Below are 27052 nucleotides of genomic sequence, written 5' to 3'. Positions count from 1 at the left end.
GATGGCATTGTACATATGGAAGAACTAGAAGATGAGCTTGTACGGGATGAAGCTGAAGCAGCTGCAGCAGCCATGCCACCTCCACCTCCACCATCCAGTAGCAGTTCTCGGGGCCCGAGTCTTGTTCCATTGCTGTCGCCACCTCCATCGACACCCTCGCGTGGAGGCTCGAGTTCTGGTCGTCGGTCTGGGAGGGAGACTCCTAGAAGACCGCCAAGACCTACTTATACTCCTGGAGACTCTCGTGGCAAGGGCCACTTGTAGATTTACACTTTACTTGTCTTTTTTAGTTTCTATTAGACTTGTCACTTTAGTTTTCATAACTGTTCAGTGTTGAGTTTTGAGTCCTTGACTCTTGACTCTTGACTCTTTCATATCATTATGACATTATGATATTTTTTGTAAACATTATATCACTGTGACAATGAAAATTTGAAGTTTGAAGTTGGGCCTTGGCAATTATAACTCATTGGTAATGATTGTGAATTATGAATATGATGCTTTGTGAAAGACTAAAGTTGTTTCATTTCATCTCATTATTCATGTTTCATTTTATAAATTTTTAACATTTCATATCATGTTAACAGTTAGAAGTTAGGACTTAGAAATATCTTCGATATTACTTCTTGTAATGGTTAAACTTGGCTTACAAGTACAACTTGTTACTTTGGTGATCAATGATGATAAATGTTATTGAATTGAATGTTATTTTAATTTATTATTTTACTAAGGTTGATGACGATTATAATTTCTAGATGATTGATGTGATATGGTTCAATGATCAATTTATGTTTTTTTATGTTTTTTATGTCTATTTCATCATTCTACATGTTTTTGTTGACATATATGTATCAAAAATTAAAAAATATAAAAAATATATATATTTTTAAAAAATCGCTCCGGGATTCGCTCCCAAACCGGGAGCTTCTGAAAATGGTCGCTCCCGCTCCCGCTTCCGCTCCCGCTCCCCGCTCCCGCTCCCGCTCCCAAGTAACACTGGTGTGTCCAATGTTATCAGAACCAGCCGATCTAGTTGTTTTTGGCCCAAAATCGGTCTGAATCGAGCTTCCGAACCAAAATAGCTCAATTCGGTACCAAACCAATCGGTTCCGTTATGGCCTATTTCACCGGATCGGTCAGTTCAGGATCGGTTCCGTGCAGTTTATATCTTTGCAGGCCATCGTAAAAAAATTGTCTTTTTTATTTTTATTTTTTTAGTTGGTTGGCCCACTTCTAATTCTCCCATAGGCTACCCTGATATTCAAGCCTATGGTCCTCAGCCTAATAATCAAGCCTATGGCCCTAGTATTGCTATGCAATTCATGGTAATGTTAAATTCCTTTTACTTAAATTTTTAACATTACCATGAAATGACTCAAGGGTGTTTGAGAGTGGTTCTAACCTCATTGGATTTCATATGGAAAAAATAGAATTTTAGGTTTCACTCAAAATCCAACAGACTTAACAATTTTTCAAGATTCCATGATTGGGGGAATTGCAATGTTTCCATTGGATTTTGTCATGGACGAGGGTACATAACTAGTTTTTAATAAAGAGCACCAAGCCCTCTATGTACTTTGATATTAGTGGCATTGGTTATAGAACTCCTCTATCGTGACTCCACTAAAAATGTACCCATCACTCAAACAAGATCTTGACATGACATGCTACATTTTTTTCTATCATATTTTAAATGATTATATTGATGACGAAGACCCCAATATAGGCAAATGATTTTGATGATATATAGGCATTTGTTGTAGCATGATTTTTTTTGGATGCTAGAGGTCATCTAGAGCCTATTTGTTGATGTATTTTCAGTTCAGAGACGGATTGCGCTCGATGCTATTTTGGTTATGTTTGAAAGTGGTTCTAACCTCATTGGATTTCATATGGAAAAAATAAAAAATAAAAAATAAAAAATAAAATAAAATAAAATCTTAGGTTTCACTCAAAATCCAACAGACTTAACAATTTTTCAAGATTTCAGGATTGGGGGAATTGCAACGTTTCCATTGGATTTTGTCATGTACAAGGGTATGTAACTAGTTTTTAATAAAGAGCACCAAGCCCTCTATGTACTTTGATATTAGTGGCATTGGTTATCGAACTCCTCTATCGTGACTCTACTAAAAATGTACCCATCACTCAAACAAAATCTTGACATGACATGCTACATTTTTTCTATCATATTTTAATGACTAAATGATTATATTGATGACGAAGACCCCAATATAGGCAAATGATTTTGATGATATATAGGCAGTTGTTGTAACATGAATTTTTTTTGGATGCTAGAGGTCATCTAGAGCCTATTTGTTGATGTATTTTCGGTTCAGAGATGGATTGCGCTCGATGTTATTTTGGTTATGTGCACCCTTACATCCTATGTAAATGAGAACTTTTGCATATTTGTGTATAAATGTTTCGAATTCATATGGATGCACATGAATATATATGTTTTTCTTTAGAATATGAATATTTTATGTGTTTTTGGTAAACCGGTTTTTTTCTGGTTTTTTATTGGTTCTGGTCCGGTTCCGACCGATTCCTAGTCCACAAGGTTTTTCAGTTCGATCACCGGTTTGGTTCTGATAACATTGGGTGTGTCTAATGGGCTGAGCCGACTTGATCTTCTTGGAAGGCTGACTAAATTTAGATTTCAAAAACTGAAATTCCCTCTTTTAAAGCCGACATGATGTTTACATTTATATTTATCATTTCTCATATATTTGGAGGGCCAGAACAAATTATGAAGACTGACCATAGCTAAAAAAGTCAACAATTATTAGATAAAAATAAAAACAAATACAGAGATATCTATACTATTTTCAGTACCTAGACTATTTTCTAACAAAAATGCAGTAAAAATACATGTTAGTTAAAGCAAATCAACATCGTTGAAAGATGTCATCCATTACATTGAGTCCTCTAAATAACATGGGGTAAAACATAACTTCAACGGAACAGCTAGCAGATATATGGGCAGTGCTCAAGAAGGAATGATTCAGTATAAGGAAGGTCGAATAAGAATACTTTTAACAGATGTCTAGGGGAATGAACAACTAACCAGTGTGGAAAAAGTCCCAAAAAAATTGTGATTTATTCCTAAAATCACAATTTTTTGGCCAAAAGAATTATAAATCAGGCGACTTTTTGGCGATTTTTTTGTAAACGAAAAAATCACAATTTTATCGAAATAATCTTGATTTAATCGGGAGTCTATGGAAAAAATCAGCTTCCATTTTTTATGCGTGGATAAAATGCCGCAAAGGGTGATTTCGGTTTATTTTTTGTTGTGTGTTTTCATTGTTTTGGCTGCTGTGGAGAATCGACTCATCGAGGGTTACGTTCCAACTTCCGTTTGCAACATTGCCATTGCGTGGAGAGGAGCCAGCAAGGTATGTTAAACAGTTAATGTTTCAGTCAAGGACCAAGGTTAATGTTAATGTTTCAGATTTCCTGTAAATGTTAAAGTTTAAACGCTGTTAAAAATTATTAAATCTTGCCAATGGTCATTGTATTGTAATATATGTCTACGACTCTACCAATGTGAAGCCTTGTAGGCTATAGCTACTGCAAGACAGTATTATAAATTTAATAATTTATAACCAAACCCTTAACTCGCTGACAGAAAAACCCGTGTAGCAGAACTCGTAACAAGTTAACATCATCTATCAGTTGTAACTTAAACTACCTTAACATGTTTTAGTCCTGACTCCTCAATATTACATTTTTCTGTGAATGTACTTTCCAACTTTACGTTTCACCTCTTTCCTTCATTTTTTAGGACAAGTTGCAAAGAGAATGGTGATGCTTGTTATGAGCAGTGTAATGTTTCTCACATCAAGCAGTATCACTGTCACAATGAACACCACAGTTGTCTCAAGTCATAGCATAAAGAATTTCAATGGCTTTCTAGAAGTCCAAAACTAGCAAGGGTGACATAAGTAGGCTTTAGGAAAGATGGAAGTATCATGGAACTATCATATATTATTCTGTGCATGTACCATGTAGCACATAAGCACTCAGATATTGTAATGCCCCCTACTAATTAATTGCCCAAGGGAGGAAGAAGTAGCATATCCAACGCTGCAGAACCCTTACTGCAATCATCAATTCATGGTTAATGAACAGTCAATCAAGATATTTTAACGCCAATATACAAAGCAATCTCCTACAATAAGAAAATACTCATGTTTTGTTGATAATTCGATCACTGGTTAGGGGCCAGGGCTTCTGAAATTTGCTCAGAAAACAGTTTTGGTCACAAATAATTTTACAACAATACACAAGTCCACGATGAACGGAACTGATTTGTCCAAGAAAACCAGTAATGTACCACTTCAATATTGTATATAAAATCAAAATGAACCAGATTCACTGCCTTAATTCCTGCTAACAGCTACAGAGTCTGAGCTTCTTTCTTGGCCTACTGTCAATAGTTTAGAGTAAGTTCCTGCTACAAATCTGTAGGGAACAAAGTCCTACAAAAACCCTATTGTGCTCTATGTCAAATATAGCCAAATAGGATCAGCATACATACATTGTTTGAGTGATCTGTTTCAAACTTTTAGGACATCATTTAGGACTATTTTGATGGATCATTGCTACTATTTTGATGGATCATTGCTAATTTAATTTGTTTCAATTTTTTTGTGCCCAGGTTTAAACTTTAAATTCAAGCTCAAAGTTTAAAACAAAATGCCAAGGATTTTGGATGCTATGTGGGAGTTTGGTGAGCTTAATACTACACCCGAAACTGGGGGGGTGAATAGAATGTATTTGACTTGCAAGTTGTGTGGCAAGCATATGTCAGGAGGTATAAACATATTAAAATTCCATTTGGGGCAAATTCTGGGGCAAAATGTTGAACTTTGCACAAATACAACTCCAGAAATCATCTGACGGGCCAATCAATCATTGATGGATAAAGAGGACAAAAAAGACACCAAGGCAGCACTAAAAAACCAACTTGTAGGGGGCTCAAGAGCGGGGGGGAATTGAGACTGGCAGTGCTTCTTCAATAGCATCACCTTCCTCACCCATGGGTACTCATCCTTCTATTTCATCTTTTTTTGTTCCTAGAACAACAGCTGGTTCACAACCTGGGATCAAATCATCAATGAAGAAAAAGGAAAAGGCAGAAGTTGATAGATTGGTTAGTAAGTGTCTTCTATGGAGTGATGTTCCTTTCAACATTGCCAAGACAAACCCATTCTACCAGCCTATGTTTGATGTTGTTGTTGTCGTTGGCCCAGGGTACAAAGCCCCCACCTTTGCAGAATTGAGAGGACCTCTTCTTCAAGATGAAGAGACTAATTGCACCGCTAGATTGGCGGAGTTTAGGGCATCATGGGAACACACTGGATGCACAGTCATGTCAGATGGTTGGACTGACCAGAAGGGTAGGACCCTTCTTAACTTCTTGGTTAGTTGTCCCAAGGGTACAATGTTTATGAAATCTGTTGATGCATCTGCACACATTAAAGATGCACGTACATTATGTGAGTTGTTGGACATCTTCATTCAGGAAGTAGGCCCGAGCAATGTTGTCCAAGTCATAACGGACAAGGCTACAAATTATGTTGCAGCTGGCAAGATGCTTATGGAGAGGTATCCTAACTTGTTTTGGACACCTTGTGCTGCTCATTGCATTGACTTGATGTTGGAGGATATAGGTAAGATTCCTACTGTGAGGGATATTGTTGAATCATCCAAGAGCATAACAAAATTTATATATAATCATGCATCTGTGCTTAACTTGATGAGAAGATTCACCAACAACAAAGAGTTAGTGCGTCCTGCCATTACATGATTTGCCACTACTTTCATATCTCTTCAGTCTCTGTTGAATTCTATATGGGATGTGAAGAGCATGTTTCTCTCAGCGAATTGGCATTCTTTATCTATTAGCCGCAAACCGGAGGGAGAGGGCATATGCAGACTAGTTTCATATGAACAGAGCTTTTGGGCAGGAGTAGAGGAGGAGTGTGCCATTTCAGAACCTTTGGTAAGGGTTCTTCGGTTGGTTGATGGAGCCAAGCACGCAATGGGCTACTTGTATGAGGCCATGGATAGGGCCAAAGAAGCCATTCGTGCTTATTATGCAAAGAAGGGAGATGAGGGGTTAGAGAAACAAGAGGTCATATGGAGAGTGATTGATCAATGATGGAACAATACCCTCCATCGCCCCCATTCATGCTGCAGGTGTCTACCTCAACCCTGCATTTTCTTACGCTTGTGGTTTCAGATTTGATGCCGGGGTGATGGATGGATTCTTCACTTGTGTCAAGAGGATGGTGTCATCTGAGCAAGAACATGAGAAGATTTCTAAAGAAATGGAGGCCTATAGGATGGGAGGTGGCACATTTGATTTTAACATGGCTATTAAGAATAGGACGACCAAAATGCCAGGTAAGCTTCAGTTTGTTTCAAACTTTCAAGTTTAGAATTTCAATGTTTTTTTTGTGTTTCTCATTTTTCTTTTAACTTGTAGATGCTTGGTGGACAAGCTATGGTGCTAGAGTACTCCATCTCCAAAAGCTTGCCATTCAAGTGCTCAGCCAAACATGCAGTTCCTCTGGGTGTGAGCGCAATTGGAGTGTATTTGACAAAATACACAGCAAAAAGCGCAACAGGTAAAAAGATTTCAAATTAAATTTTTTGAATTCATTTGATTAATTTTAATATTTAAATTTTCTAAGTACTAATTTACAATCTATGACCCTAATACAGATTGGAGTCCCAACGCCTCAATGACATGGTCTACGTCTACTACAATCTTCGATTGTGGGTGAGACAGCTTCAAAAACCTACTGATGTGGAAGCCATCTCATTGGACAATATTGATACCACCTCTTCATGGAGAGTCAAGACTGAGAGGCCGATCATGGACTCGATCCCGGATTGGTTAGGTGTGGATCTAGAGGATGTAGCAGTTGCAGGGGAGGGAGAGCCAGAGATAGAGGAGGAGGAGCAACATCAGGGTCAGAAGGCAGTAGCAAAGCTGGATGAGGATGCTAAGGACGAGGTGACACCATCTAGGATGGGCAGCAGCAGCAGCAGCATAGCACAGAGGCCACCTCTTCCATCGGCTTCTAGAGGACGATTAAGTCCATTTGATTTTGTATCCCCAGGGGCAGGGCCTTCTTCCTCTAGAGGAAAAGGCAAAGCCATTCCCTATTCCCATAAAAGGGGAAGAGGATCTCAGTGATTGATTACTTGATGACTTTTAGATGACTCATGATATACATTTATTATATTTTTTGTTGATATTTTGACTCTTGCGAGTTGAGACTCAGACAGGACTCAAAATTCAGGAGTTGATTCACTATTTTGATATGTGATGTAGCACTAGATTTCATATACATATTATATATTAGCTTTCTTTACATGTTTACGTGGAAATGCATTTATTTGATGTTGTGGATACTCTAGATGTTAAAAAAAAAATGAATAATTTTGTGTTTTTTTAATTTTACCGACATTTTGCCGACTTCTTCAAAAAACTCCCGACTTTGCCGAGTTTTTCAACTTTTGGACCCTTGCCGAATTAATCCCGACCTTTTTCCACATTGCAACTAACAGAACCAAAAGATGCTCTTGTGGAAGGGGCAAAACTGTGCATTAAATTTGCCTCCAAAATAAAAGGCGTGGAAGGAGATTCTAAAGTTATATTTATCTCCTGCAGAAGATTAAGTCATTCCCATGGTACCAAAAAGACCTCAAGGTCTCCTCAAGGATTTATTCTGGGGAAGTATGTATTTCAAAGATATTAAATATCTCAGGATTTGGACAACGTACTTATCACATATACTGGAGAAAACAGTAAACGAAGAATATTACTTTTTCCGGGCAACAAATATCCCTTCTTCTATGGTACCATCTATGGTACCAAAAAGACCTCAAGGTCCCTCAAGGATTTATTCTGGGGAAGTATGTATTTCAAAGATATTAAAAATCTCAGGATTTGGACAACGTACTTATCACGTGCACTGGAGAAAAGTGTAAACGAAGAATATTACTTTTTCCAGCCAGCAAATATCCCTTCTAATAATTATTGGTAGTAACTAGTGTAAGTGAACAATTTTGAAAACAGAACTCTGATGAGTAAATTATGAAGGAAGAACCCGGCAAACAATCAAAAAGAACACATTCCAGGAACTATCACATCAGTCAGCCTACAACACCAGGATAACGAAACTTAAAAGTGATATGTGCCTTAAAGTGATATGTGCTTAAAGCAGAGGTCTATAATTTAATTTGACAAAATACAAAAGCACACGCAGGTAAAATAATATCCATTTTTGTATGTAAGCACTAACACTACATACACTCCTTATTTTTGGGTACACTCGATTTGCCAATTTAAAATAAGCAGTATTATGCATACCTGAAGGTTCGCAACAATGCTAGCGTGCTGTTTTGCCTGCTCATCAAATCCACTTTGGATTTGCACCACCTCAGCCCTAGCAATAAACTGCGCTCTAAGATCTATTTCTAGTTGTTGTAGCTGCTCCCTTTGCCTTGCAATGTCATGCAGGCGTTGTTGTATCGACTCCTCAGAATTGTTCATCTCAGAATCAATCGATAAAGAAGCTAAATCAGTCCCCAGCTGTCTATTAGACTGCTGCACATGCTTTATCTGTGTAATTCAAACCCAACAGTCAAGCACAGCGTCGGTGAAAATGCTAATGTTAACACTGTTAAAATAAAATTGTCAAATGTAGAGAGCTTTCTCCGCCAATTCAAGAATGCAGACCCAAAAAAAATGATTTTTCTGCAAATATGAAAACAACAAATAATAGATGAATTCAAATTTGCAATACAAACATGATAGAAAAAACAGGCTTGAGTCAAATGGTGGTAAGGATATGCTGAAATTCCTTGGATCTATTTCAGATAGCAAGACCTAAGCTGCTATAGTTACATAGAAAGATTGTGGTTGAATTGCTCCAACTTTGCATGGAAAAAAACACTCTAAATAAAACACTGGCAAATTACGCTTCCAAGCTGTTTGAAGCATGTGTCAATGTACTTAATGAATATGACAAAGGCACACCAACCTTCTAGACTGTATACTGGTAAGTGGCAAGAGGAAACCCTTGTGAAGGGAATCCAAAGAAACCAAAACAGAAATAAGATAAGAAAATTCCATTAATGTCCAACAAACGACCACAAAGATTATGTCAATGTAGATACAAGTGGGAGAGTAAAGGCATCTCCTATCATAACTGAGTTGTACTTATTGCCTGAGGTCCAGGTTGCCCAACTATTATGAGAGGCAGGTTGTGTAAAATCACTCACGATTGAAGCCAGATTGCATGAAAAACATTTGACCGCCTGTGTAATTGGAGGTCTTTCAAAATTCTTCAAAGACACTAAAATAATGAAACTCAAAGAAACCATACTGGGAGCAGGGTAAATCAAATCTCCTCAGTCATTTGGTATGGATCATCAAGATGGGAATTCAATGCATTGCATCCTTCCCAATGATGTCTGTGGGGACAAATCATCGTAAAAGTCGTAGACCCAAGATGTCATTTGGGGGAAGCTTAGGTCTTAATGTGCTCAAGGAATTCAACTCTGAAAAAAGAAATGGACCAAACTAAATGAATAAATAAAACCCTAGGAGCTTAAATACCCAGCGACGGTAATATAGGCTCTCTTGTGTTGGTTCTGACCTTTACAAACAAATGGAGAATGAACTAGTAACCACTCAGTGATGGAGTAAATTATTAGTAAAAGAGTGAAAGGAGTGCCCGAGGGAATAGAACCTGTCCATGGTTATATATATATATATATGAGACACCAAATGGGTGCCCATGGGAATTGAAACCACTACCCCCTCCTTAATAGAAAGGAAAATAATTAAAAAATGCAAAAGCAGTTACCCATGGCAATCAAATATATAACCACCAAGGAGATGGGAAATATTAAAAGCATGAAATGAGTGTTTATAGGTTTGAACCTGTGACTTCTGAGTCCTCAGTAAAGGAAGCAAAATTTAAAAAAAAACGCCCATAGGTATTAAATCTCTAATCTCTCAACCGTAAAAATAAAAACAAAACCAAAAACAAAAACAAAAAAAACAGCTGTACAGATGCAAAATTGAAACACAACAAAATGGTTTCCCATCGGTATAGAATCTCCAACCTCATAATTTTGAAAATAGCAAAGTCTGTGTACAGATGCAAAGCAGTTGTCAATTGGATCTAGCCAGACAGTTGGGAGGGGTGTTAACCTCCTCATCCAGGTTCATCTAAGTTCAATTCACCTAGGTGACATGTTGAATTCTTAATAAGTATATTTTTATAACAGCCTTAAGCCCCTGTTGACAAAATCTCTAGTTTCTGCAGAAACTGGTTTACCCTGCATATCATCCTCAGGATGACGAGAAGTGCCTGCCAGATTTCCCTGGGATGTGGATTTTACAGAAAAGATGCGAAGTGATTGCCCATGGAATCCAAAATGTGATTTCTGAGGACAAAGAAATAATTAAAAACAAATGAGTGTTTAAATCTGCAAGCCATAACAAAACAGGTGTCCACGAGAATTGGGCCTCTAATCTTGACAAGAGAAAATACACAGATGCAAAGTGGGTTTCAATGGAAATCAAACATATGTTCTCTGAAGATAGAGGAAAGTAAAAAAAAAAACATGAAAATTTGAATGAGTGTTTATGGATTTGAATCTGTGGCCTCTTGCAAAACTAGAAAATAATAAAATAAACATGCATAAAGAATTATAATCAAACTCTTAACTTCTAAATTGTGAGAATAGAAAATTGACCATAAAAATGTCGAATTATAATCGAACCCTCAACTTCTAAATAGTGAGAATAGGAAATTTACCATAAAAATATCGATAAGTTTGAATCTGTAACCTTTCCATTAAAGACGCAGAACAAAAAAATTAATAGAATAGGTTATTAATGGGCATTGAACCAGTGCCCTCTTCTAGCTGAAAGTGACAACAAAGCAAAACTGTGTATCCACGGAAATTGAACATGTGAGCTCTCAAATTTAGTAGAGAGGAAATTGTTGAAAACACAAACCGAGTGTTTGCGGGTCTAGCCCTGTGCACTCTCAGTAAAGGAACTAAAACTAAACAATAAAAAAAGTCGTGTAGATCTGAATCAAATCAGTGTCCAATCCTTAAAAGAGCGAAAAGTATTAAAAAATGCAATGTCAATGGAAATCAATGGGTTTGAACTTTGAACTGGTTAGCTCTCAGTAAAGGATTCAATACTGCAATATAATGAAGATGGTGTCCATGGAAACTAGACATATGGTGTCCATGGAAATTACACCGATGTCTGTAGTAAAAAAATGCGAAGTGAGTGTCCACGGAAATTAAACAGAGAATAGAAATTAGAAACACAGAATGATAGTAATGGGTTTGAACATGTTGTGATTGGTCTCTCAGGACTCGACAGGAGAAATTAAAAAAACAGAATGATAGTTATGGGTTTGAACATGCTGTGATCTCTTAGTAAAGGATTCAAAAATAAAAGATAACAAACTCTGTCTATGGGGAACTAATACTAAGAAATACAACGTGGGTTTCCATGGAAATCAAACAAATGAATCCTTCAGGAGGGGAAAAATTAAAAACACAAATATGAGTGTTGAGAGTTTGAATCGTTGACATCTCACTAATGCATGCAAAACTAAAGATGACAAAATGGACTCCAAATTCTGCCTTTTTCTTCGAAAAGTGGAAAATAATAATAATTCTAAGTGTTTTTCCAATATAACATATGATATGACTTCCGAATGGAGAAAGAATAATTAAAAATGTGAAATGGGTATCAGCGGATTTGAACGTATGGCCTCTTAAAAGAAAAGAAAATTTGAAAACATAAAATATGTTTTAACTGCTTTAAACTTGTGACTTCTGAGAAAAAGTGGCGAAACCTAATAAAAAATAACAAGAATCAAAAATAAATGTTCAATAAGAATTGAACCTCTCAACCATGAAAACTGAACCTCTAACCTCTCAACCGTGAAAATTTCAATAAAAATGAGGACGCACAAATACTTATGGGATTGAACCTATGGGATCATAGGCAAAAGTGGCGAAACCTAAAAAAAAACATAACAAAAATGAATGTTTGAACGGGAATTGAACCTCCAACAAAAATGAAATGAATGTTGAATGGGAATTGAACCTCTCAACCGTGAAAATAGAAATGAGGTCGCACAAATGCTTATGGGATTGAACCTACGGGATCTTAGTGAAGGATGCAAAACTTAAAAATAGAAAGATCGGTGTCCGTGCAAATTGGACTAGTTTGTTCTTCTCGGATGACGGATAAGTAATAAAAAAGCAAAGCGAGTGTACATGAACATTGAGCATATGAACTATAATGATATACAAAATGAGTATTTATGGGTTTGAACACATGACCTTTATATAGAGAATGCAAATTCCAAGATAACCATAACAAAATGAATATCCATAGGGATTGAAGTTTTGAACCTGTGACCTTTTTGGGAAAATATGAAAAACTAAAAAATAGCAAAATGTTAAATGTGTAGTAACTACACCTGTGACTTTTCAGCAAAGGAGGTATAACTTAAAGATAACAAATTGGTCGCTTATAGGAATCGATCATGTATGCTTTCAGTAATCGAGGCAAAACTAAAAGATAGCAAAATGGGAGTCCGTAGCAACTAAACCTGTGACCTGTCGGTTAAGGAAGCAGATAACAAAGCGTCCATAGGAATTGAGCCTGTGACCTTTCCACAAAGGAATGAAAGGTAGCAAAACTAACAGATAACAAAATGGGTTTCCGTTGGAATTGAACCTGCAACCTCTCAGTAACGGAGGCAATAATGAAAAATGAAAATAAGCTAACCATACGGGTATCCATGGGAATTGAAACTCTGACCTCATAAATTGTGGCGTCATCAGGCTGGCTCATATTCTGCCGCGGAGAAGCCAGCCCGCCGACCCCGCTAATCAAATTGGTTGACCCGGATTCAACAATCAGATGATCGGAATCACTGGAATGCTCGCTTCCTCCGCCGGAATGAAACATCCTGTGGCCGCTGCTAATGTTAATATTTTTGCCGTTGTTGCTGCTGCCGTTGTTGCTGCTGCCGTTGCTGCTACTGGAATTAGACTTGATTCCTCCTCTTCTGCTACCGCTGCTGTCATTAATTCCGTCGACAAAAACCCTATCCCGCCCTGAACCTTCCGTCACCACTCTCCACTCTTTCCGTCCCAACTGCACCGGAATGGCTGCCATTGCACCGTCCATATTACAGTAATAGCGCCATTGTTGCCCTAGGAACCCTCAAAACCCCCGCCCCCGCACGGGATTTTAAGATTTTTTGCTCCTTGTGGCGTCAAATGACGGACTTCTAAACACAGCGGCTGAATCGTCTATCGTTTTCATGTGTTCTCAGAAGTTGTGTGTGACAGAAAAATAAAGGTAAAGGAATTCGGCGAGGAGAAGACGAAAAATGCTTTCTCTTCCCACCATAATCGTTAAATCATTTGACAATTTAATTGTAATTTGACCGATATGACAGGGAAATTAAGGGGAAAGATTTACAAGTTCTCTAGATTGGTGAGCAGCACTTTGTGTTAAAGGGATTGGCCATTTATATTTCTCTAGAGGTTCGAATGAAAAGTAAGTCATCATTTTTCAACTTAGGTTTTTATTAATTTCAATTATGGTGAATAGGTAATTTACCGGAGTAATTTAAATTTACTTAGAATCAACCATTCTTGTCACCACTATAATACCAAGAGTATAGTTAACAATTTAGAAGTCATTTAGTAAAAGAGCCAGGATATCTCGACCTGGCTACCCCGCTATAGTTAACAATTTAGAAGTCATTTAGTAAAAGAGCCAGGATATCTCGACCTGGCTACCCCGCTAAAGTGAGATCTATCCAAGTCTTGCCGCAATGGGTCAAACATGTCCTTTGGGATTGAACACGGGTGAATGAAGAACACAATGTCATGAGATAAGATGGATCTACAAGTATATGTGAGAAGGGGTTTATCTGTGACTTTAAAAATAATTTATTATCATTATAACTCTTTTTTTTAGTGATATATTTGGAAAAGGCACTTCTCTCCATTTCGAAAAAGTTACTCGTGGCAAACCCTAAATGTTTTAGGGTATAAACCCAAATTATTAATAATATATATATATATTTAGGTTATGACTAAGTCATACACCAAATTGGTGTATGAGGTGGAAAAGGCACTTCTCTTCATTTTGAAAATGTTACTTGTGGCAAACCCTAAATTCTTTAGGGTATAAACCCAAATTAATAATAATAATATATATATTTTTAGGTCATGACTAAGTCATACACCAAATTGGTGTATGAGGCCCCTTTATTTGCGGGACTAGAGATACACCTCTACACACTAATTGACTACTAAAGTTTGTCGAGATGTACATATTATACTTTTCTCTAGATTTGAACATGTGACTCCTAGGAAAAAACACATGCTCACCCACTCAAATTGTACTAAGGTTCAAGGTCATTACAATAATATAGTTATTAAAAGTAACATGTTACATAGGGGAATTGAATTTGCCTAAGGAAGTTAACGCTCCTCTCAACCACTTAAACTAAACCCAATTGTCATTTAGTATATAGTCCAAACATTTTATGTTTTTAACATTTTTTCAACCATGTTTTTCCAACCAATTTTCTTCAAAATTAGAATAAAAATTCTAAAATTACAACTTTTAGTAATTAAGACTGTATAATTAAGTTACATTAAATTTTTTAGGTTGACAAATCTATTTTATATATTTAAAAATATAGTTTAAATAATGTAAAATGGTAATTTCATGCATTATTATATTATTAAATTTTAATCACTTGGCAAGTTTTTATAAATATTGTGGGTTTTTTTGGAAATCCAGGTTACAATTATCAAACTATATAATTTTAGGTGTCCTAGGGTTTTTTTTGAGGGTGTTGAATCTATTTCTACCTTCAAAATCTAGATTGGAACACTTCGAAATCTATATAATTTTAGGTGTCCTAGGGTTTTTTTAGGGTGTTGAATCTCTTTCTACCTTCAAAATCTAGATTGGAACACTTCTAAATTAAGATTTTGCAAAATAAAAAACATCTAATTCTAGCAAACAAATTACCATTTGAGTGAAATTGTCGCCTCATTAGACAAGACCTATTATATCTCGGAGCAATATCAAACCTACCTAGTAATTACCGCGATAATACTATGAATATATCCAACAACCCATAAATTATATTAATAATATTCAATTATATATAATATTATCATTTTCTTCTTTACTAATATATAGATTATCTATAAATAACACATTTTTACCCATGGGGCTTTGGATTGATGGTGAATGGGTGCACTATTAAGGCACTCTTTGTGATAGGTCATTGGTTCAAATCCCTTGTGAGTGCTTACCTACTAAAAAACATTTTAAAAATAAATATGTAACTATAAAATATTTTTTCCAAACTTTTAATAGTAACAAATACACCATAGGACATTATAAATGTTTTTATAAACTCTAAAATAAAATGTTTTTCAGGTGGTGTGGTTTTCCTTGATAACAGTGATGTGTCAACTGACATTTGCGGATAGCAGCCAGAGATGGCTGTCCTCACTGTTGGTTTGACAAACTGAGTTTGATAGGTTTTTCCACCTTTTGAAAAAAAAAAAAAAAAAAATACACCATGAATAGGACATTATAAATAATATTTTTATAAACTCTAAGATAAAAATATATCATACCGCTTTCTTGATAGATATATTAATCTCACTAGCACATGAATAGCCCTTTCCCCCGTATTACTCTGCGTTATCCATGAGTGGTATCTTGAAAATAAATATACAAGTATAAAATACTTTTTCCAAACTTTCAATATTGGCAAATACACCATGCGTGGGACATTATGAATCTTTTTATAACTAGATAAAATATATTATACTTCTTTCTCTATTTGATATATTAAACTTTCAATACTTGCACATGAGTGAATAAGATATTAAGTGTCTTTATAGTTATAAAATAGAATATATTAAAAGATATTGAGTGTTTTTATAATTATAAAATAGAATATCTTAAACGAGTTTTTTTTAATTGTGGTAAATTGATAATTTATTGGAGTAATTTGGGTGACGCCCAAAATCAAATTTAGTGGGTGTTACTATAATATCAAAAGTATATTCAATAGTCCATAAGTCAATATACTAGAAATTTATGACTTAACAAGGGTCGAAACTCCACAAAGATGGGGTAAAATATCTTACACTTAAACTTTCAACATCGGCAGATGAATAGGACATTATAAATGTTCTTATAACTATAACATAAGTATGAGATAAAATATCCCATACCCTTTTGTTTGTAGAATGTATCTCAATATGCCGTATTATACACCTTTGTTTGTAGGATATATCCTAATATATCATCTTGTAAATGTTTTGTTATGAGTTAAAACGTAAACGGTATGTTGAAAATGTTTTGTGACTGTAAAATAAAATCCCTCACTGCCTCCTTGTGGGATATTATAAATACACCATTGGTTGTGATCAACACATAAGTTCCAAAAAATCATTGTTCTCATGTCAATGTCGGCATATACAGTGATAGTGGCCTTCTTGCTAACATAATGGTTGATTAGTCAGAGTGATTGATTGGTCGAGGGGATTATGCTCACTTTCTCAGTGTTTCTTGATCTTTGTATATCCTCTATTTATGGGAGATACAACAATACATCATTGATGATGTCTTTGAAATGCTTCTACAATTGCAAAATCCCACATCCCCCTCTTCTTATTATCTCACATTAATTACAAGCATTGGTCTATGATAACATATAAGTCATAATATACCATGATCGTTATGCCAACCAGGCATTTCCTACAATATGGGCTCTCCTTCTAATGTTGAGCATCTTGGAAATGTTTGCATAATTGTAAAATCCCCTATCCCCTTATGCTTAGATTACATGTAGGTTGTGGTCGCTACTTTGCGTGAGCATATAAGCCCCAATATACCATGGTCTTTGTGTCAATCTACCTCCTATGCATGTATCCTTGTCTTTATCTCGCATCATTGCAAGAATAGGTGCACAGCAACATATAAACCTTAATATATTATTATGCCTATGCTAACAATGGCATTTGTGACAATATTGACCCTCTAATTCACATAATGGTTAATTTGTTGTAATGTGATTATGCTTGTTTGTTTGGTGCCCCATTTTCCTCCTTTATGTGGATTTTGGATATGCAAGTCTTGAAAATGTTTTTACAACTATAAAATCTCCTAGCCCCCTCTATTTATTATTTGCCATTGGTTGTAAGAACAAGTTTGCAACATCATATAAACTTTGAGATGTCATATCCCTTACCTTATCAAGGACATCTATAATAATAAATATAATTAGCACAATGATTAATTAGTTATTGAATGATTATGCATACTTACTCGATCTTTTCATTGCTCTATATTTTTTTCCAAAGGGAAAAAATTTGTAATTTTATTCAACTTTAAAAAAAAAGGAACAGAATTACATTTTGTAGAGATAACCACATTCAATAGGAGCAGCCTCTCGACTTATGTGCAAAAAAAAAAAAAAATAACAGAAACTTACAAAGTTAAGTTTGATAGTAATCACTTAACTTCTCTTTCTTGCCTTTCTTTTTTCTGGACCTTCAGCCACCCCCCTGAGTTGAGGTCAACTGGAACCATTGCCAATTCACTTCTAGTTATCTTCAGTGGGAGTTATTTGTCTTAATCTGAACTTTCTTTGTGCCCATCGTCTCATTATCTTTGTGTGCCACATTTCTTGTTGTTCCTGTTCATAGATCTCTATTGATTATGTATCATTCTGCTTATGGGTTGCATTGTCATTTTGGACCAAAGCATTCCCTTCTTATCACTGCTTTCTATAACTTATATATTATCAAATATAATTATATAGAAAATAAACTTAAATATACCATGCATAATATTTTAAAAATATATATACAGCCATAAAATCTATGGCACATGGCACATCATATCAAGGAAAATTTTAAGGATGGAAAATTATCTTGAAGTTTAGAAACTTTGGCGAATCTCATTAGTCCATAATATGCAATCTATAAAATGTTTGGCGATAATTTTATAAAAAAAATATTCAAATTTCTAATAATTTTGTATAGTCTCTATATAAAATTTTGGCAATTTTTAAGGTAAAATACCATAAAAATTGGGCAAATAAATTTTAGAAAAAAATGGAAATTAGCGATTTTTTTTTAAAAGCATGGAAAATTAGCCTAACGGTAAATATTAGCCTCTTAAATTTCCCTTCATGACTATGTGACCATCCTTAATTAAGAAATGAACCTCGCAATACCTCAAGACACCCTCATCCCTCTAAGTAAACTTGTAAATAAATATTATCTAATAATTAAAATTCATATATATGTAATAAATATTATCTAAACAAAGTTTGAGATTAAAATTAGAGATTTAGTTTTTTAATTTTAAAAATTTAATTGAAAAAAATATTCATTAAATTTTATATATCAATTTTATTCTCTTGTATAATTTATTAAAAAAATACTTTTATTAAATTATTTGATTAATCATTGGAACCATTTTCATCATCAAACTTATGATCCTAAACCATTTAAGTCAAAAGATAATAGCTCAAGTGGTAGTTAGTGGGTTTAATTTTCCCTCCACTCGAGTTCTATTCCTTGGATATGTGATAGTCTATGTGGCAGAAAATTGAACATGATGAAAATCATGACAAGTAATTCATATAAGCTTGCAGAGGCACGAATATTTGAATATTTTTGATATTGAGGTGAATAGTGGCATCCACTATGATTCGATCTTGGATCTTACCTAGAACAGTCCTCTGAAGTTATTAGTTCACGAGTTACCATTAAACAAAATCATTTGATCAATGATTGACGAAGATACATTTTCTTTCAAATTTTAAAAGTTACTCCGAGATTTTATTCATTGAAAATTATATATCAATCTTGTTGTTTTATATAATTTATTAAAGAAATACCTCTTGTTAAGTTTGTTTATTTATTTATCAAGGTTCACAATGTATTGTATTATCTCCTAGATCCATGTGTTCCTCTAAGTAACACGCCCTATCAGGATCTGCAGGACAATATTCAATAAGGAGTTTGGGTAGCGATCATGCATCGAGGAACTCATTCAAGAGAGCTTTGTCTTAGTTAACTTGAGTTGTCTAGAACATTCTCTCCAAATCCACTTTGCAATAGGTCTTACATTGGCTCTCGCGCTTCAGTTCAAACTTATGCCTCAGTCCTTTTATCTCCTCCTTCATTCCATCTTATAGGAGGCAAGCTTTGAAATAAGAAGCACTGTTTTTCCTGTCACTATTCTCAGAAGCCATCGCTCCAGTTCTAATGACCCCCAACAGGAAAATATGGTTAGAGAATATGGTAGAACTAGATGGGGAGGTCGAGGATGATGGCATCCACCCCTCTCCTAGCATGATGAAGATGCATAATTGTTTAACCCAGATATACCAACCCACATTTGGAGCTTGGTGGCTTCAATGGAGGCTGAAGAGCATAGGTGTTTGGGTGATGGTCATTAGGCAGTTCATAATTTGTTACCGCGCCACCTATGGACCTTGGAAGAAGCCCGAGACAAAGCAAAATGAAGAATGGCAGAGGTTGCCATCTAATTCAATAACACCTGTCCAACTTTTTGCATTCTCTCCAGGGCTATAGGCATTGAATTCCCTCTTGTCCCCCTAACTCCAGCAACCACCAACTCCATGGAAAGCTTCATTGAATTGAATTCTTCCCACCATCCTAGCTCCCCTCCTCTCCCCGATCCTCCAACGACAGAAGCAAAGGACAAAGGTCTTACGGTCCAAGGCTCCTCTCCCAACCAAAATCCTAAAACAAAAGTAAACAATCAAATGAAGCTTCCCACCAATGCAACCCATACTTCTAAAGGTGAATCCTCTAATCAAGGTGCAAGTTCTTATTGTTGCATCATCGATGAAGAAGAAGGAGAAGAAGGCATAGCTGACAATGTTAGAGTAGGAGAAGAAGGCCACAATAAAGCAAAGCAAGCCTCAAGCAATTCCAGAGTCAAGCAAGTAGCATGACTAGGTCCCTCATTAAGCTTCATTTGCTTCTGTCTTTCATCATATTACACAGTTGTTTAAGTTTCTATAGTTACACTAGAAGGCAACCTTTTTGCAGGGCCTCTGTCTATTTTTGTATGCCCTATTTTCATTTTTGTAAGGCCCATGTTTTCCAAATATATTTTACATATACTGAAGGACCATCTAGTTTCCCCTTCACAAGCATGTGGTCCCTCTCTAGCTCTTTTTAGTCTAGACTTAGCACTTTGCAGACTTCTCCTCATATGAACACTGCCCTTTACATTTATCCCCGGAATGTATTATATGTAAAGTATTTTTGGCGATATAAAGTTTTCTACTTGCTTAAAAAAAAGGATGTATTATATTTTCTCTTCATCTATATAAATTTAAAACCAATCAATAAATTGACTATGTATTATTGAATGGTTTAATAGCATCAACTATAATGCATTTTTGTACTCAACCAAATGAATTGGTTCTATTTGATGGTTTTAATTGTTCAGCTCGTGCCTCTACTTCACCCCTCCAATGGAACATAAAACAAGGATGCTTGTAATGGCAATGTCAGTTCATTAGTCACCTCTACATCAATGTACCTCCCACCTTAGTTAGTGGAGCAAGATCATCCACTGGAGCTATGGTTATGGTATGTGGATCGTAGATGGAGTTATCCATTGGTGACTCACACTTGGTCCTTCCATTAAGGGGTTCACTATCAAACTAATTTTAAAGTAAGAGACCCTTGCATTTGGGCAGGACTCTAAATGTCCTGGTGAAAATCCATGTAAAAAAATATAATAACCACGATTAATGGGACAAGTATTCCAAGCCGAATGGTGGGAAAAACATCCTAGTGGGTGTTCATTTCGGTTATTATGGTTAAGGCAATGGCAAAGGCTTTGGAAAGGCAAGAGGCATTATTTGGCATTTATTTATGAAAATGATGGAAAATAGGAGAAAAGGAAGGTTAAAGGTGAGAGGTTGCATGTGAGGAGGAAATTGAAGGAAAATAATGGAAACTGAAGAAAATAGAGGCATCATTGATAAAAAGGCTTATGGGGATCAATTAGCAAGCTTTTGCTCAAGTTTTGCATTAGATCAAGAAAGGCAAAGAAAGAAAGAGGAAGAAAGGAGAAAGCAAGGAAGAACATGATCAAGCAGCTACAACATGATTCTTTGTAGGTATCGATTTGCATGTGTGTTTTCCTTGCTAGATTTGGCATGCATGGTATTGCATGTGGTTCTTTCTTATTGTGGCATGGGATTTTCCCGGTGTGACAGTGTTTTTAGCCTAGCCTTTCCATTTTTGGATAACCATGGTGTGACGGGGTTCTCATGTTTTGGTTGAGTTGGATTGTCGAATGGATTTGAAGTTGAGTGAGGTGGATCTCTGAATGATAGAACACATGGCCTAGTGGTCCCTGAACCAGAGTGTGGATCACAGTAAAGCCATTGGCCTAGTAACCCCTTATTCATACTGTGGGTTGTGGTAAAGCCAGGATTGTGTGCCTCAGTGAGCCTAGGAATCCTTACCAGTGAATGGCGGGATATACAGTAAAGCCAAGAGGTAGATTGCTCTCCGTTTGGCCTAGAAATCCCAAGTTGGGATATGCGGTAAATCCTAGAGAGTGGGTCTCGGTTTAGGGACTAGTGATCTGGTGTGGATTGTGGTAAAGCCTGAGAGGCTAGGAGACAAGAAAATTCCTTGCGGTGTAGGTGGAGAAATCCAGTGGCATCCATACTTGTTTGGCCTAGTGATCGGGTGTATATCATGGTAATGCCTATTGTTACATGTTTATCGTGTTGGCCTAGTGATCTAGTGTGGATTACAGTAAAGCTTGGTTTCTATTGATGAGGGTGAGGTGGTTTAGTCTCGGGATGCCCTGGTTGGTTCTTTTAGTTTAAGTCCCACATTCATGCTTGGAATATAACACGGGGGTGAATGGTTGAAGAGAGAATTGGCTCATCCATTCTATGCTCAGGTGGAACGTGGTAGTCCCATCTCGGGTTTGGGTTTTGCATCATCAATACGAGGTTATTTCTCCTTGTAATTATATGAGGATTATATTGGTTTATATGTGGATCATATGGTTGTGATTTCCTTGGTATTTATGTTGTTATTATGATGGTTATGTATATGTTTTATGACAATGGCTATGCATGGATCTCATCATGTTTTTACTTGTAAATGAATGAACAATGTATCTATGACCTAATAAACGATAACACAACAAATGATATAAGGGAACAATGCTCCATAGCGATTCTCAAATAAGTATGAGACCCCTATGCTTAAATATGTTGTTTACACTTGTAGATTACATATTTGTGATATGTTTGATGAAATGCATGTCATGGCAAGTAGGGGTCTGGTTAAGGGCTTGTTCAAGTATTTGTATTTGAACCATTGTTTCCTTGTTATCTTTCTCTTCTGAAGGTGTCATTCATTTTTGGGTAGTGACCTGGGCTCTAGGCTTAAAAAAGTGGCTCAAATCCTGGGGATGCTGGCACAACACTGAGAAAAATAGTCCCTGGACACTGGTAGGCCTTGTCATGAGAGCATCCAAAGCCTCCTGGACGATGTCAGGACCATAGTATGGGAGCATCCAGAGGTCAAGTGGTATAAATGATCTGAAAATGGGTCTCTTCAAGTGGTATAAATGATCTGAAAATGGGGCTCTTAGGCTTCTTGTCTAACATACAAAAACCTCTCCCATTTCCAAAGCTTGAATATTCTCAAGTCTATTTGATTAACTGATGCGGGATTAAGAAATGCTTGAAAATATGGGTGTATGCTTGTATTTGTTTTCAACTGATTACTTGCTTTAATTTCTATTTTTATGATGCAAATTAGTGTGCTGACACTGATGTGTAAATACATATAACAGTAAATAAAACAAAAGAGATAATGCAACAATAAAACACACACAGAAACGACAAATTTAATTAGGAGTTCACCCACAGTTCTTGGGCTACATCTCTGTGAGCTCTAGTAAACTCAACTAGGCTCTCTGGGATTATGGTATAAATCTTTTTACAAGCTCTTTGGCTCAACTCCTGTTGTTCTACACATAAACAGTGGGTTCAGACACCATTTAATCCCCTGGCTCTTGAAGCTCTAGCTCTTGGCTCTGGCTCTTGGCTCTGACTTTGGCTCTTTGGTTCTTGGTTTTGGCTCTTGGCTCTGGCTCCGGCTCTGCAGCTCTGCCTTCTATAAGAAAAACAATCCTCTTCGCTTTTCATTTGGCTTCAAGTGACCCTGTAGGCTACTATTTTGCTTTTGCGCTACCTGCTTGTGCTCGGCTTCAGCAACATCTTCCACAACAACCAACAACCCAGCAACAACCAATAGTCTCTTCGTTCTGTTGTTTGGTGGCTTTTTAAGCCAAATCGGTGTTGCCTATTCATTGTCCCTCTCGAGCTCTCTCTCTTCCTGCTTTGGTCTACTCAAATCTGTTCTTTGAGCGTTAGAAATCATTGCTAAACGCTCTCAGGGATGGATGCCACCTATACCGTAATGGAAGGGGCAATCGGTGCTTGCAATCCTTTGAAACAATCGTTTTCTTTTAACACAGGAAAACGTTGCAGAACATGGAAAAATTCACAAAACACTGTTCATCCGGACTTGAAACATTCATAACCTCGCTTTATATCCCTATCGGGTCCGCCTGAAATCGCTATCGCATATCGCAAGTGGCCTTGTTCCTTTGTATTTCGTTAAATAATGAAAGGCGAAAATACATTGCAAATGGCATTTGGCGGATCTCAAATCTTATGAGATAGCGCCTATATTTCCATCGGGTCCGGCTGATCGCAGTGCATATATATAATGTATGTGGCCCCGCTCCAATGTGTTGTGCCGACGTGATATTGCGATGCGACTTGTCGCAATCGCATATCACATAAGTCTAAGGCCTTTCCATATTTTATGGTATATGCCAACGTCGATTGCGATCCGCCAATATCGGGTGATCGGTATCGCATCGGCCTGGTCCCATTGTGTATTATTCTGCTGATATCCGCCAATTGCGATTTCCGATCAGAAATGGATCATTGATCGGCGAGATCCGACGACTCTTGTTCACCCATTGTTTAAGCCTCTGATAGCTCGATTTTCATGGTTTTTTTTCCATCTTTCTAGCCTCCGATAGTGTTATCCGATAAGTCCAAGACTTCTCCTTTTGTGATGGTTTTGCCCTTTTGGGAGATTTGGAAGACTTAGAGGGTTTTTAGACCCATTATTCAAGGGATTTTGACTCTTTTTCCTTTGAAAAATGGCAGCCTCATTTTATGATAACTTCTACATCTGAAGTCTGTTTTCGCCCATTCAAGTTGCGTTGGATTCAGAATGAAGGGATCTCTGCAATGAGACTAGTCCCAGGAACTTCCTTGGACTTTCATTTTCCTCTGATTTACAAAGGATTTGTGCCATTTGGCACCTTTTACCTCTTATATGAAGTCTTTTAGACTTAGAGGTTTATCCAGGATCCATTTTTGGATCACGCCTTCCCACTAAAGAACTTTTGGTCTCCAAAAGACTGATATACTAATTTGAACAGTAAATGAGAGCGACTCGCCCTCTTCTTTCAGCCTCCCTACACTTTCCTTTGTATAGTGCCTCTGAACCAAAGTTTCTGACCACTTTCCTTCTTGGATGGGTTGGTCCTCCTGGGAAGAACTGTCTTCCTCCTTGCCTTCCTGTAGAACTCCTGCTGAAATGGTTATAGAAGGTAGTTTGAGCTTCTTTGCCTTGATCATTGATCCAAGGTGGCTCAACAAATGTGAAGTACATCTACTCCACAAAACTTTCATTTTTACCTGTTTGAAAGGCTGCCAACACAACTGTTAACAACAACAGGCATACAAACAACAACTGGATGGAATAAACTCCTGCTTCAACAAAAGAAACAGATTTCACATCTTGTGAACACTTCCATGTCTTGTATCTGCATACAAATGATGGACTAGATAACAAGCCCACAAAACATGCCTTTAAACAAATGACCCTTCAAGTCAAGCATGTAGAAAAAGACCATTAGGACTCTTTTTCCAAAAGATGAAACTTTCATCATTATCTCCATTTGGAGACCAAGTTAACTTCTCCCAAATCAACATGGCATCGCATGCATGTCAAAGCAATCGACCCAATCCCTTTCAAAGGTACTTACTACCTTTGTCTGCACATCAGCATCACCATGTGAATCATTCTGAGACACATCATTCATGGAATCTGCCTTTCCATTTATGCCATCTTCTCTTTCCACTTTCTTCAGCTTTGGTGGAAGCATGCTAGATTCAGTGTCCAACATTTTGCAGCAAGATGTCCTTGCTTATGGCAGTAAGTGCACTGCATGTGCATCGTCTTGACAAGATGATTTGCCTTGTCTAGTGGACCTTTGGCTTCTTACTTCTTTTCCTTCTTCTACTTCCTGTATGTGGCCATTCTCTTCCAACATATAGAAACATCATGGTTATCCAAACCACAAAAGGAACATGCAACTCTTTCCTCATACTTATGTGGAATTTTATCATGCTTTGCAAAATCAAAAGGAAAATGTTCAAAACCAGATTTATACCTGCCTCTTTCACCTTTATTGCCTTCATGAGGAGGTGAATTGAGTGAAGAAGTAACTCCCTTTGGAACACCATCAATCTCTTCAAGGTTGTTGGAGTCTCCCCAACTCTCTGGTTCAAGTGTGTGCTTCTGAACGCCTGCATCCTGCAAATGATGTTTCAAGCCATTGCATTCCTCTTGAATACAACCTTCATACTTCTGAGGTAGAGGACATGAAATGAAACTCCTTCTTGGGGTTGTTTCAATGGCATTCATGGCAGCTTTGGAATTCTCTCCACAAGACTGTCCATAGCCAAGACCCAAATAATTAGGCCTTTCCTCAACCATTATTGGTTCAACAATACCTTGTGCATGCTTTCCCAAGCCCTTTCCTTCATAGCCCATCTTGGACATTAGCTTGGAACCTATGCCTCTAGTATGTCTTTCAAAAGAACCAATACAAGCATTCTCAGAAGAATTTGAAGACAAACTGGAATGGTTCACCTCTTATTCAAGCTGATAATTGACTAAGGATTCTTAGGCAACAAAGTGTTGTGTTTCCAACTCATGCATCCTCTTCAGGTTCATATTTGAAATATGAATTTGCCTCTCCATTTCCTGCGATTTGTCAGCAAGAAACTACTTCTCTTCCTTCATGGAAGTCAACTGCTTTCTAAGCATGCTGCTCTTCCTTCCATCCTCATACATTTCTCTCACCATATCCATCATGGTGGACAATTCTTGCTTCATGTCTTCATCAAGGAATCTTGTGAAGAACATAGAATTTGAGGACCCACTTGTAGAAGTTGTCATTATGCCAATGAACAAAAAAACTTCAACAAAATAAATAAAGAGCTTATTAAGAAACCTCTTGCAACAAACCTCTTGTGCTTTGGATTGGGATAGAAGAATGCCTTCAACCCTTCTTCCTATTTGTCCTTCCTGGACTGAGCTATCAAAAGCTTTCCCTTTATCTCTGCAAACTCAGAAAATAGTCAGTCTGCAAAACAAGCATACAATCAACCTCTTGTTGTTCAAACACCTTTCAAACAAGCAGTCTTTGCTTTGTCAATCAAGCATTCTAATATAACCTTCCTTGAAGATGGGGTTAATCAATCTTAAGCTCTGATACCACCTAATTTGAAAATGGGGCTCTTAGGCTTCTTGTCTAACGTACAAGAACCTTTCCCACTTCCAAAGCTTGAATATTCCTAAGTCTATTTGATTAACCAATGCGGGATTATGTAATGCTTGAAAATATGGGTGTATGCTTGTATTTGTTTTCAACTGATTACTTGCTTTAATTTCTATTGTTATGCTGCAAATTAGTGTGTTGACACTGATGTATAAATACATATAACAGTAAATA

The 27052-nt window shown here is 36.8% G+C and overlaps 1 protein-coding gene across 3 annotated transcripts in view; it reads right to left on the bottom strand.

The window, feature by feature from the left end:
* LOC149138846 (RNA polymerase II degradation factor) overlaps window positions 1-13560 on the bottom strand; it is an 85368-nt gene extending 71808 nt beyond the window's left edge. For 2 of the 3 annotated variants that reach the window (XM_089448527.1, XM_089448528.1), the window contains exons 1-2: window positions 12899-13556; window positions 8396-8647 (exon numbers count right to left, since the gene is read on the bottom strand). In XM_089448527.1, coding sequence (XP_089304653.1) covers window positions 8396-8647; window positions 12899-13270 — 624 coding nt within the window. In that variant the 5' untranslated portion in view covers window positions 13271-13556. Of the gene's footprint in view, window positions 1-8395; window positions 8648-12898 lie in introns of all 3 variants that reach the window. The other variant, XM_089448529.1, reaches the window with a different exon arrangement.
* Window positions 13561-27052: the final 13492 nt, after the last annotated feature.

The sequence above is a fragment of the Pinus tabuliformis genome, chromosome X, assembly GCF_031772625.1.
Source record: "Pinus tabuliformis cultivar Carrire ecotype Pingquan chromosome X, CPIR1, whole genome shotgun sequence".
Classification (NCBI taxonomy): Eukaryota; Viridiplantae; Streptophyta; class Pinopsida; order Pinales; family Pinaceae; genus Pinus; species Pinus tabuliformis.
This window is presented reverse-complemented; position numbering and strand designations above follow the sequence as displayed.